General features: G+C 42.0%; 1 protein-coding gene across 2 annotated transcripts in view; it reads left to right on the top strand.

Moving 5' to 3' along the window:
* Positions 1–7,779, top strand: part of Jph1 (junctophilin 1) — an 82,498-nt gene extending 74,719 nt beyond the window's left edge. The window contains exons 5-6 of one of the 2 annotated variants that reach the window (XM_013351813.2): positions 5,258–5,353; positions 5,774–7,779. In XM_013351813.2, coding sequence (XP_013207267.1) covers positions 5,258–5,338 — 81 coding nt within the window. In that variant the 3' untranslated portion in view covers positions 5,339–5,353; positions 5,774–7,779. Of the gene's footprint in view, positions 1–5,257 lie in introns of both variants that reach the window. The other variant, XM_005361860.3, reaches the window with a different exon arrangement.
* Positions 7,780–13,002: the final 5,223 nt, after the last annotated feature.

Raw genomic sequence — 13,002 nt, forward strand, 5'->3', positions numbered from 1 at the left:
TAGACTAGCCATCAGTTTCTCAGTTTCTCAAGTAGATAGATTATAGACTAGCCATCAGTTTCTCAAGTAGATAGATTATAGACTAGCCATCAGTTCCTCAGTTGTGTTTCATTTGTTCATAGGGTTAAAAAATTAAAATTCGCCTTTCAAATTAACTTATGTTAATTTTTGCTAATATATGTATATATAATATTGATTTTTTTCATTCTTCACTTTTTCATTAGTTAAATATAATCAGATCAAGCTAGACTAATAACTTCCTAAGAGTCAAGTTCTGTGGAAATAAATGGCTTTTAAGACAGACCAATGTAAGACATTTGAGTATTTAGCAAGCATTTGTTTTTTAAAAATGTTCGAACAGTGATACACCTCATTATCTGATTGTATAATTCTACCACTGCTGATTCATTGCATGAAACAATGACTTCTCGACATGCAATATGAATATTTATGAATTAGGCTTCATGGATAGATATACCATTTGCCTGATTAGCAAGGGGCAAATCGGAACAGTGTCATTTCATTAACGTTACATCTTTGCCTGTCCAGTAGGGCATTTAATTTCTCAAATGCCACAGTGGAAGCATGTGCCCAACATCCCCCTCATCAATCTGTGATGGGGAAAAAATATTGCTACTACCTATAAACCTTTCTCTATAGCAGTGCTGTGTGTTTGTAAATGCGCTACCACTGTATTTAGAAAGAGCATAGGTTTTACTAATGTGTTGAATCTACTGGTTCATGAAGTAAGCCATACAACGTCCAACTCAGGCTCACTGATCAAAACCCAAGCTACATACATATGATATGGCCTTAGCAGCCCTGCGTCTCCCTTAAACTGTAGGCTCCCTGTGAATAACCATCAGATCTGGAAGGCAGGATGGGCTTGGCCCTCAGTGTGAAAATGCTGCCTTCCTTCCGAATAGCATCCGGAAGCTGTCCTTCATCTCTAGTGCCAGCCAGTGGAGTTAGGAAGTGACGCATCACTATTAGAGTCGTCAGTGAATGACCATTGAACCAATGGAGTGCTGCCTACTCTTCTGAGAAACCAAGAGCACTGTACAAGTTCAAAGTTTATACTGAGCAGTTTGAAATTCACAGAAATACCCACACAAAAGCAGGCATGCAGTGCACGCCCATATTAAAGCAGCCAGTACTCTTGGTGAGCAGCTGGGGAAATTGCTATGTTCTTAATGCAGTATTGGGCAGAGTGAATGTTCAAGGGCCATTATTATTATCGTTATCAACAACATACTGGCTGAAATATAAATAGTTAATAAATGGTTCAGTACATTCCATTTCTCCATGTTCACCCTGGATGTGGATCTAGAAAATGTAGAAAATCTTCTGGAACATAGACTAACGCTTAGAAGGAATTAATGACTTAACAAACATAGAAAGTAGGAGGTAGTCTCCTGCAGGCGTTGCAGCCCTCCGGGAGAAACTTGTGGCCCCTGCATTGAGCCAGGTATCGTCTCATATTTTACATCGGCTGTTTTATTTTCCTAACTGCCTGAAGGTTTCGTCTGATCTGTGCTTAGCGTCTGTGCTGCTGCTGCTGCACCTGTCGCAGTCAGTCTGGGCAAACAGGACTGAGCTTCTCTTCATTCTGCTATTTTAAGCCACCACTGGCCACCACAGCCGTATTGATGGGACTTCACTGTAAAGCTTTTCACCCAGTGTCCTGCCTAAGGTGTCTGGAGAAAACCAAGGTCGTGGCTTGGTAGCTGCTACTTAAACATAGCATGCTAGGTTTTCATTTTCACCTGGCTGCTGCTGCAAGAGTCTCCATTGCTGGTCTACACTCATCTTCGCTGAGTCAGTTTTTAAAATTGCTTCCTAAGTGGAGCTCTATTGGTAGGCTAACTATGCCTGAGTATTAGTGCATACACAGGAAAAAAATGTATGTGATCAGTAGGAAATACAAATGTATTTTTCATTCTAGATAAAGCATTCATTCTTATTCTTTGATGCCAAATTACAAGTACAATGCGATGTGGGCCAAACTTTGAAGAAAAATAGTAAATAAGTTGCTAAATTCCACCAAAGACAGTCTGTCTACAAATGCCGAAAACTAATCAATTCAGAAGAGTTCATGGAAACTCACAGCCCCTTACCAGGATTTGTGAACTGGGAGTTAAAGATACGTGCACAGCTTCGGTTTGTTTTGTTTTTCCTATTACTGGGACCGAGCATCGAGCCCAAGGCCTTCCTTGGACATACAGGCTAGGTAGGAATTCTGCCCTGCATTACACACCCAGCCCTGTCTTCAGCTTTTGATGCTGGTTTCAAAGGCATTCTGATTCTGTTTGTACTGGATCCTCTTTAGATCCCGAACTCCATACCGTTTTGTTCTAACCCAATAGACTTCTCCATCCTTCATGCACCCACTATCTGTGAGAGGAATTAAATGTACTCGCCCAAAATTGAAGCAATCACAAGTTGTCTGCACACTTAAGAACACAGTCTAATCAAAGCATATAGTAGCCATAACATTTCTGTATTGTTTGTGCTCAAATGGGATACTGGAAGATTGCCTCCAGTATTTTGAGCTCTTAAGAGCGTCTGTCTCTTAAGCTTGTCCTGGTTGAGAAGTTGCATAGAATAGAACTCTTTTACTGCAGCCAGCCTCACTCCGTAGCCCAGCCTAGCTTTGAGCTGATGCATTTCTCCTGCGTCAGCCTTCTGAGTGCTAAGATTTCAAGCACAAACCATCATGCCTGGCTCACCTGTTGATTGAATAGCTGGAAGTTAGGAAGATTTTCTTCCTCTGAGAGCTGTGGGGTATAGAGGGAAATGTTGCACAGAAGAACTTCATTAGAAGTTGTTTTTTAAACTAAAGGCCTGAGCTTTAGCAGGGTTAGAGAAAAACAGCCTAAATCCCCCAAGTGAACAGCTGACATTTAATTCTGGCTCTAAAGAATCCTTGGTTCATAAATAGTCTGTAAATATTCTAATACACTTATCCTCCTGAAGCCCTCTAGAATGGAACTAATAATCTCATGTGAAGAATAAATAAGAACTAAGTGATAGTCTACTTAGAGATGCTTAGTCTGCTGCTTGGCATTTAACCCTGTTTTTCTTCCATCTACTTGGGTCTTAAGATGGGGGAATGACTTCTTCCTCACAGTCCCTCTCTCACAAGGCCCTGTTTTCAGTCCCCACATACTTTACTAGCAATTCATTTGTTTTTTAATGCAGGGAGGTCACCTGTTTTGTTCCACATCCAGACCACCAGCACCTAGAGAGGTGCAGGGAGATTGTGGGTTCTCCTTAAGCACTGGCTGCATGGGTGAAGAGGACACCCCAAGAGCCAGGCACTAGAACACAGTGAGGACCAAGTCAAAGCCCTTGATACTGTGGTGTTGAGTCTAGGTGGGACGGTAACAGTGCCACAACAGATGGCAGCAGAATGTGACACCGGGCACCCTGACCTCCCCCAGAGAGCCGTGGCCATGAGCACAGCGTAGGGATGTCCTTCAGTCAGTGATGGGTGACCTAAGCTAAGCTCTGGCCTGGAAGATGAACATTTGCCCAAACTTCCTAACTAACTGTTCAATCCTGTCGTCAGAGAAGGCACATTTGACGCCCCTGTAACCTTGTCTCAATAGAAACGGATTTGTTGCACAGAGTGTAACTGCTTCCTTTTGTGTAAACTTAATTAGAACCATTCATTTTGACTTAGAGAGATGGCTCAGCAGTTCTTGCAGAAGACAGGGGTTCAGTTACTAGCACCCACACGGCAGCACATAACCACTTGTAACACCAGTAGATCCAATGCTCCCTTATGGTATCTACAGGCTGAGCACACACATGGGCAGAGGAGGTGGCACGGAGGTCCTTGGGAACTCAGGAGTGTGAAACACACGGAGTTGTCTCTTTAGTGGAGAGGTGTATACACGGTTTTCTGCCCGGGGGCTGAGAATGGATGTGACTGGTACCATTTGCACTATCTTGAGTGGCTGCAGCCACACTGGATCCTCCCCCCAGACACTTACCCTAAGCCTTTCTTCTCAGTTCATCTACTGAAACCATCGTTTATGGTTGCAGAAAGAGTTTTTCAATGTGGTTAAGTCTTAAGCTTTGTTGTGCATACAAGATTGAGTTCATTATCATCAGGAAACTCTTTTCCAAATTGTACTGTTCTTAATTATTCCTAAAATAAACTACTCAAGGTCAGACTCTCAACGTTTGAACTACCACCGGCTGCTGAATCCTGTGGAACCAGACTGGTACTGATTCTAGTAATATTTATTGAGATAGGACTCTACTGTTGGGTTAAGTATACTTAGTTCTACAGTAATTTGGTTATGAGTCAAGAAACAAAGAGTTAGACTTGAAAAAATAGCTTCTGGAGGTTGAAGTGTTCAACTTCTCACTTGTGGTTTTAAAGGAGGGAGCAGGACCTGGAGGAGGTTCTGGAAAAAAAAATCAAGAGCTAAGAAAACTTCACTGCGGGCTGAGCCTGTAACTCCTTTAGTTATTTAATTTTCCTAGCATGGCAAAGTTCTGGGTTCAGTCCCCAGCACCACATAAACCAGGCATGGTGAGACACACCTGATCCCAGCACAGCAGCGGGATGTATAGACAGGAGGATCATCATGTCATCTTCAGCTACATCGTGAGTTCAAGACCAGGCTAGGATACACAAATCCTCTAAAAAACAAATACACCTCTCTTGAGTGTTGTCCTGAATTTTTCCTTGGAGGAATAAATTCTTCAGGTTTTATTATTTTCTAACTGCCTTGATAAGGGACTGCCCTTTTCTGAATCCGCCGTACCCACAGGACAGCTGTGCATCTGTGTCCCACGAGCTCCCAGCTCTCCGGCGGCCTTTCCCAATGAGGCCACAATCGTGGGAGATAAGTAGAGTGAGTTCCTGCAGAAAAAGAAAATTTGAGATGAGGTCTCTTTGTGTATTCTAGAGCTCACTCTGTAGACTAGACTGACTTCGAATCACAGACCTCTCCCTGCCTCTGCCCCCAGTGCTACCACACCCAGCTTGAAAACACTTTTTTAACCTAGTTCTACTCTAGATTAATTTTAAGGGGAAGCTATACAGCGAGGCCACCTAAGGGTAGCATTACTGCTTTTAGCTCACACCTTTTTGAAAGGCAGATTGTCTTTCATGCCTTAGTTTCTTCATCCATGCTCATATGCTTATATTTCTGGTTCTTGGTTCTGGTAGTGGGTTTGGGTAAAACAGCCATACTGATGTGGAAACACTGGGCTTGTCCTGTTCTGTTTTCTCCTTCAGGGCCCTAATTCCATCATGATTGTCCTGGTCATGCTGTTGAATATCGGGCTGGCCATTCTTTTCGTTCACTTTCTGACTTGATTGGAATTAGGAGAGGTAAGCACGAGCCTTAATTTCTATACAAAATTACAGTAGCGTTGTTTTCTCCGATTCCAATTTACAATTTTTAGCAGTTGTCTTTCACGTTAATGTTACTGTGCCTGAATGTGACTCTGTGGTTATTTAATGCTGTAACTGTTTTGACCCTTCAGTGAAGTCATGACAACTAGTGGAGTTAGCCCACAGTTCTGCCATGGTGTTCTCAGCCCTTTAAACGGCACACCCCAGTCACACTCAGGCAAGGAGGCTTGGGATGGGCTCACCAGAGAGATGACACTTGGAAAATTCAGCCAGAGGACCTGTTCAGTTCCCCCGGGAATGCTTTGTGTCTTTGGGGGTCCTCTGAGAGCTGAAGCACGCAGCCGTGTTGGAGAGCCAAGCTTGATACCGATTCTTTTTTAAAATCTGCTGAAGCAGCCCCATCCGGCGGAGTCCTTGGCATTGGCTACTCCATCTGTCCTAGCAGAGTGTGACTAAACTGGAAATGTATGGACCTGCAATTTTTTTTTTGATGGAAGTCAACAGCTGCCTTACTATTTTACCATCTGACGTTTTTAGTAGGGAGCTGGGGAGAGAAGACGGCCCAAGGAATGCGGTCTGAGGATTGTGTTGCGGTGGGCGTGGTTCCAACGTTCACTCCTATCTCATTAGAAGAAGTAGGTAGCAGTGTCACCCATCACCCGGCAGTCTTCTGCAGTGACCTGCTGCTTGAGCGTCGCCTGGAATGTCCTGGGAGGGAACGTTTCATTTGCTTGTGCACGACCCTGCTCATTTTTTGCTGTATTTTTTTAAATACGTTGTATAGTCATCTTCCACCCGCAGACCTGGCTGGACGAAAACACACAGGTTGCATCTCAAGGAAAAGCAACAACGAAAGACTAGTTAAAGAAAGAGAAAAAAAATAGTGTTTATTTTAATAGCAATACATCATTTTCATGTTGTTTATTCTTTCTAAACCAGTACAAGGCTCTTTATCTTTAAAATGTAGTGGTCTGAAGGTATTATATCTTCCAAAGAAATAATTTATTTTAAGTATTTTCAGCATTGCTGAGGTGAATGGTTGACACCCTCAGGAGGGGCTTCATTTTAAAAGCTGAAAGACAGCAGCATACTAAGAAGTGTAGTTGCATGGATTGCAGTAATCAGCGGTTGAGGGTTCGGTTTCATTGCTGACGTATGTTACAACCAAATAAAATCTTGTCAGTGGCTATGTTGATTCCCATGAAAGTTAAGCAAGATGCTATTAATAGCTCCTCTTCTCTTTCTCCACCCTCCCCGCCTCAAATTTTGGGTGAATGCGTTCAGGTAGATGGTGAAGCCCTGTTAAGTCGCTGCTCCTCGATTCTCTGCCTTCAATACTTTTCAAACCTGTTTTAGTTTTATTTTAGATATTAAAGATGTAGACGGTTTTGTTTTAAATATTTGTCTCTTGCTGTCCTGTTTTGTTCTGATGTTGATTTTTTTTCTATTATATAATTTAATCAAAAGCATGCTTACCTAGAGAAATCATGTGATCTTTATAAAAATAATTATTTAAAAAGAAATCAGGGGAGGAAGGGGATGCCTGAGTGTCTTGAAGGTGTTACGTAAGGGGGGACTCTTCCTAGATGTTAGCCATGATGTCATGATGTCAGCCAAGTCTCCCCCTTAGCTGCCTTCTCATTGCAGAAGAGACGGTGCGACCCCGTGTCAGCACAGGTGTGGGCTGCATGCTTCGTCACCTGCAGAGCAGTAACCCAGCAGTGGTTTTCTTTGTCTGCAGAAGTGCAATATATTAAGACTCCTGGGTGTGACCAATATGGATTAAATAAGGCAGAAAGAGAGCAAATGAAAATGATATTACAACTTGTATATTTATTTTTTACATTTTGCTTTGACTTTTAAATTTAGAAAGTCCGTTTTTACTCAAGAACAAACTAAGTCCCTGTGTGGGTTTCCACACTCCCCCTGCTCCTTCCTTACCCCTGTAGCTCTTTATGCTGGGAAGGCTGGTTTTTTTTTTAAGAAAATAGAATATTTAATCTTATTAACTGTTTATTTAAATGTGTAATGCTTTGAAAATAATGGGCAACAGAGAACTAAAGGATGTTTATAAGTGAGCATGTTGGCTCCATTTATAAATATATATATGATTTATAAGCTTTTTTAAAACAAAGCTCAAATTGTGGGTATTTTTCTAAAATGTGCACAGCTGTATTTTCCATGAAGGATCTTTCTAATAGGTTGTTATACTGTACTCTACATTTTGGACAGCACATGAAGTCTGCCAATGTACTTAATAAAACATGACTTTGTTTATTTAAAGTTTCTTGCTGTGAAAAAGAACTCCCTACCAGTGAGTTCCTTAATTTATAATCCTTGAAACCAAAATGTATAATGTACAGTTTCCACAACTGTAACTGCTCTAATAAAAATGTTGGTTATTAATAAAGTTGATTGCGTCTTTCATTTGTGAGTAAATTATTGTCTAAAGCATGTGGATTGTTAGTGGTGCCGGTATTAAAGAGAGAACTCAGTTGGAGAGGTGGCTTAGCAGGTGGTGGCTCTTCCTACCAAGCCTAATGATCCGAGTTCAATCCCAGGCCGACGAGGTTGAAGAAGAGAACAGACTTCCTGACAGTTATCCTCTATCTCCACACATATGCCAAATAAAGAAATCTCATGAAAATTTGCCAAATATATGTGCTGAAAAATTAACAATAGAAGGGGCCCCAAATGTCCGACCCAGCAGTGGGCAGAAGGTAAGTAAGCACACCGCTCCACACTTTAATTAACAATAGAAGGGGCCCCAAATGTCCGACCCAGCAGTGGGCAGAAGGTAAGTAAGCACACCGCTCCACACTTTAATTAACAATAGAAGGGGCCCCAAATGTCCGACCCAGCAGTGGGCAGAAGGTAAGTAAGCACACCGCTCCACACTTTAATTCTTCTTTTCCTTTTATTGAAAATATATTTTTTCTCACATAATATATCCCGATTATGGTTTCCCTTCCCTCTACTCCCCCATTTCCTCCCCTTCTCTCTCCTCCCCTTTTCTCCCCTCTCATCCAGATCCACCCCCTTTCTGTCTCTCATTAGAACAGAACAGACTTCTGGGAGATGATATAAAACAAAAGCTATCACATCGAAGTTGGATAGGACAGACCAACTGAAGGAAAAGATCCCAAGAAAAGGGACAAAAATTAGACACCTACTTGTTCGCACACTCAGGAATTCCATAAAAGCACTAAACTGGAAACAATAATATATACCCAGGAGCTGGTGCAGACCCATGCAGGCCCTGTGCGTGTTGCCTCAGTCTCTGTGAGTTCCTATGAGTTTTGCACATCGAGTTAGAAGGCTTTGTTTCCTTGGTGTCCTCCATACCCTCATGCTCTTTCTGCTTCCTCCTCTGCAGGCTTCTCTGAGCTTTGAGGGGAGGGATTTGATAGAGACATCCCATTTAGAGCTGTGTGTTCTAAAGTGTCTCACTCTGCATAGTGTCTGGCTGTGGGTCTCTCTTTGTTCCCATCTGCTGCAGGAGGAAGCATCTGTGATGACAATTGAACAAGAAACTGATCTGTGAATGTAGCAGAATATCAATAGAAGTCATTGTATTACTTAAGGGTTTTGTTGTTGTTGTTTGTTTTTTATTTTTTTGACCATTAGTATTTACCCTAGGTCCCTGGGCTAGTCTGATTCTTGATCATCCAAGTATCAGGTATGGGTTCCAGCTAATGGAGTGGGCCTGGAGCCAAATCAGTTATCAGTTGGTTACTCCCACAGACTTTATGCCACCATTGTACTAGCAGATCTTGCAGACAGGATACCATGGTAGATCAAAAGGTGTGTGGCTGGCTTATCTTATTTTTGGAAGTATGTTCCTGTACCAGGAGTAAAAGCTCCATGTAGGCACCAGCCTTACATCATGTTCAATGAGTTGTACAGGTATTGTCTTCAGCAATGGGGTCTTGCTGTCAGTTTGTGGAAAAAAACATCTTGGCAACATTCTGGGTCTTTTAGGAGTTCCCATGGTACTCCTTTGGCCTACAACTCAATTGGATGTAACCCAATCCCAGTGGTGGAAACTTTATTTGATGACAAAAGATGTAATTCCATCTCCCCCATATTTGTCAGTTTCATTTAGATCACCTTCTTACATGTATATTTTAGGAAGTTATTACTGTATTCGTTTTCCATATTACCCCTAGAGCACCCTTAAATTTTAGTTATTCCTACTTGTATTTTCTCCCTCCTTGATTGCTCTGTTCCACCCCCACCATCCATAATTATAATTGTATATTATATTTTCTATTTCCCTTTTCTAACAAGATCTACCTATATCCTCTAGCCCTTTAATCTATAACTACATTCTGGGGTTCTATAAATTGTTGCTTTTGTTATCATTGACTTAGACAGCTAGTACCCACATAACAGTGAATACATACCATCTATTTGGCTGCAAGTTTCATAGTATCATTTTTTTAATGACTGAGTAATGCTCCATTTTGTAAATGTATCACATTTACTATATCCATTTCTTCTGTTGGGGGACATCAGGACTGTTTGTAATCTTGGGCCATCATGAATAGAGTAGCAATGACCATGGCAGAGAAAGTGTCCCTGTGGTAGGATGAAGCAACTTTTGGGCACATCCCCAAGAGTGGCATAGAGAGATCCCAAGGAAGATCGATTCCTATCTTCCTGAGGAACTGCCACACTTATTTCCAGAGTGGCTGTCTCAGGCAAACTCTGCAGAATGTCAAGAATATTGAGCATTCAGTAAAATTCATGTTGTCTCCAGGAAAAGCAATGAAGTCCTATTTCAGGACTGTGTATGTTACATCCTTGTCATATATGACACACAGTAGAAAGAAAATAAATACAAGATTTACCATCCTGTGCAGTGAAGGCAAACACAATAGAAGAGGCCAAAGGTCATCTAATGTTCTCATTTTCCATGGGTATTTGGATAACTACATCTCACTAGTATATCAAGTACCTAATTGGTACATGGCTTCCCCTAACATTAGTAAAAAGCCAGGACTAATGAACTACCAATGACATTTTAAAAGCAGCTTTAGCTCCTATAATCCCAACACTCAGGAGACTAAAGTATGATGATAGAGAATCCAGAGCCAACCTGAGCTACATAGCAAAATCATATTTCAAAATATTCTTTTAAATATGTAAATGCAGCTTGATATCAAATGCTTGGATCACATAAAAAGTGACTAGGAGTTAGAAACATTCAAGTCTCTCAGTCATATAAAAGTATACACATATCACTTAAGTCACACTAATCACATTTTTGCATTATGATATGGCCACAAGCCTCTGGGGGCCAAGGAGAAGAATGTGGTGGGTTGGATGAGAATGCCCACCATAGACTCATATATTTGAATACTCAGTCACCAGTTGGTGGAACTATTTGGGAAGGATTAGGAAGTGTGACCTTGTTAGAGAGGAAGGTATGTCACTAGGGGTGGGCTTTGGGGTTTCAGAAGCCTACGACCTCCTGTTCCCCTTCTCTGCATCACATTTGTGGATCAAGATGTGTGCTCTCAGCTACTGCCTCAGTGCCGTGAATGTCTTGCTCCTCATTATGGTCATGGACTCTAAACCTCTGAAACTGTAAACACAAAATAAATTTTCTTCTATAAATTGTCTTGGTCATGGTGTCTTACTGCAGTAATAGAAAAGAACTAAGAGAATCTGACTTGTCAGGATGCATATGGTGTGAAGTATTTATTTTAATGTCTCATCATTCCTTAGTGCACACTGTGCTTTCCTCACTATTTCCTTACTTGTGGTTTGATTTTTTTCTATTAAAATGTTTGTAAAATAAAATATCCTCCCCTGTTTTCTGATAATCCTGTCTATTGTTTTCTTATAGCATGCATTGGAATTTCTATTGGTTTGTCCAAACTATTAACAATCCACTCCTTTTTGTGTTGACAGTCTAAAGAATACTTGTTACCAAGGAAGCACTCCAACCTTCTTGCTAGCCCTCCCAACTTTTCAGGAATTTTAACCCTGCTGTGTGTTCAATACAAACCTGCAGAACCTGACTCTGCATTGTCCCTAACCATAGTGCCTTATGTGTCTCCCAAGCTGGTTACATGCTTCCACATACAACTCACCAATGTAGTTTGACAAACAGGTCAGATAAGGAGGACATCACTTTGAGTGAAGAAGTGTAAGAAGTTGGGTCGGGGAGACTACTCATTGGGTAAAGTGTTTGCCACAAAAGCATGAGGACCTGCGTTCAGATCCCCAGGACCTGCACAGAAGTTAGGACTGGAGAAATGTCTGTAACCCAGCCAGAAATGGGGACAGCTAGGCAGGTCCCAGAGGCTCACGGGCCAACCAATCTAGCCAAAATGCAGAGTTCTGGATTCAGCAAGAGAAGTTGCGTAGTTCCTAAAGAGCAAGTCTGAGGGCCTTCATACCTTTCCTTTTTGTTTTGGTTATTGTTGTGTTTGCTTTGTTTTGTGGTGGTAGGCACTAGGGATCGAACCCAGGAGTCTCACATATACTGGGCAAGTGTGCTGCTATGAGCTGTCTTCCAGAACCTCATTCTGTTGTCCAACTGGCCCTGGACTGCAGCCAGAGCAGGCTTGATTTTTGTGGTCCTCCTACCTCAGCCTTCAGGTTGCCTTTAGCCAACAAGCAAGCCTGGCTTAGAAGATCTGCATTTCTAACAGTGCCCTGGGTGATGTGGCTGCTCTGCCTCAGTGGCTCTCAGCCTTCCTCATGCTGTGACCCTTTAATACAGTTCCTCATATTGTGATGACCCTCAACCTTAAAATTATTTTGTTGCTACTTCATAATTGGAATTTTGCTAATGTTATGAATCGTGATGTAAATATTTGGGGGGATAGAGGTTTGGCAAAGGGGTCGTGATCCCGAGGTTGAGAACTGCTCTGGCACATCCCATTACAGTGGTCTATGAGGCTGTTCTCCACAGGGCTCCTATGCGCAAGTGTCAGTGAGCACCTGTGTTCACGGACCGTGCTTGGCTACATAAATGACGCAAGAGGAAAGACTGAAAAGAAGACGTATATAGTAACATATTACTTCGTGCTTAGAGTAGCTTCAGGAGCCAATAACTTTCTCCTGCTTGCCAATGAGGACACCAATGCCCAGAAGACGGGACTGCTTTATAGAATGCAGCTGATAAGTTACAGACCCAAATTTCACATCCTGGGTGTACCTTACTCTCTGTCTCAGGCGGTGCGGATTCGGTTCTCTGGTCACCAAATGGTTAAAATGTGAGGCATGGAGCCCTTTTGACAGCTATCAGACAGAGTCAGCAGGAAAGCCCTTGGTGTTGATGCAACATGACATTGTTATCTGAGGTTGACAGTGGTGTGTCTTCTGTTTGCACATGAAGAAGTCATTCTCAAACACATGTAGTAGTTTTTCTATAGACATTTTTCTCAAACCAGATAGGATGTTGGCCCTCATCCTCTTAAGATTTGTACGCTCAGATCTTTTGCTTTTATCAGACAGTTCTCACATTCCCCAGCCTACATACAACTCCCTCTGTCCATCTGTGAGATTTTCTCCCTTGCTTTTGACTGTTTTTTTAAAAAAAGAAACAAAACATTAATGACGACTCTGGTGTCCGCGTGTGCGAATTCCATCACATCCTGCTGACCTCC

This window comes from Microtus ochrogaster, linkage group LG5 (assembly GCF_000317375.1).
Source record: "Microtus ochrogaster isolate Prairie Vole_2 linkage group LG5, MicOch1.0, whole genome shotgun sequence".
NCBI classification, from domain to species: Eukaryota; Metazoa; Chordata; class Mammalia; order Rodentia; family Cricetidae; genus Microtus; species Microtus ochrogaster.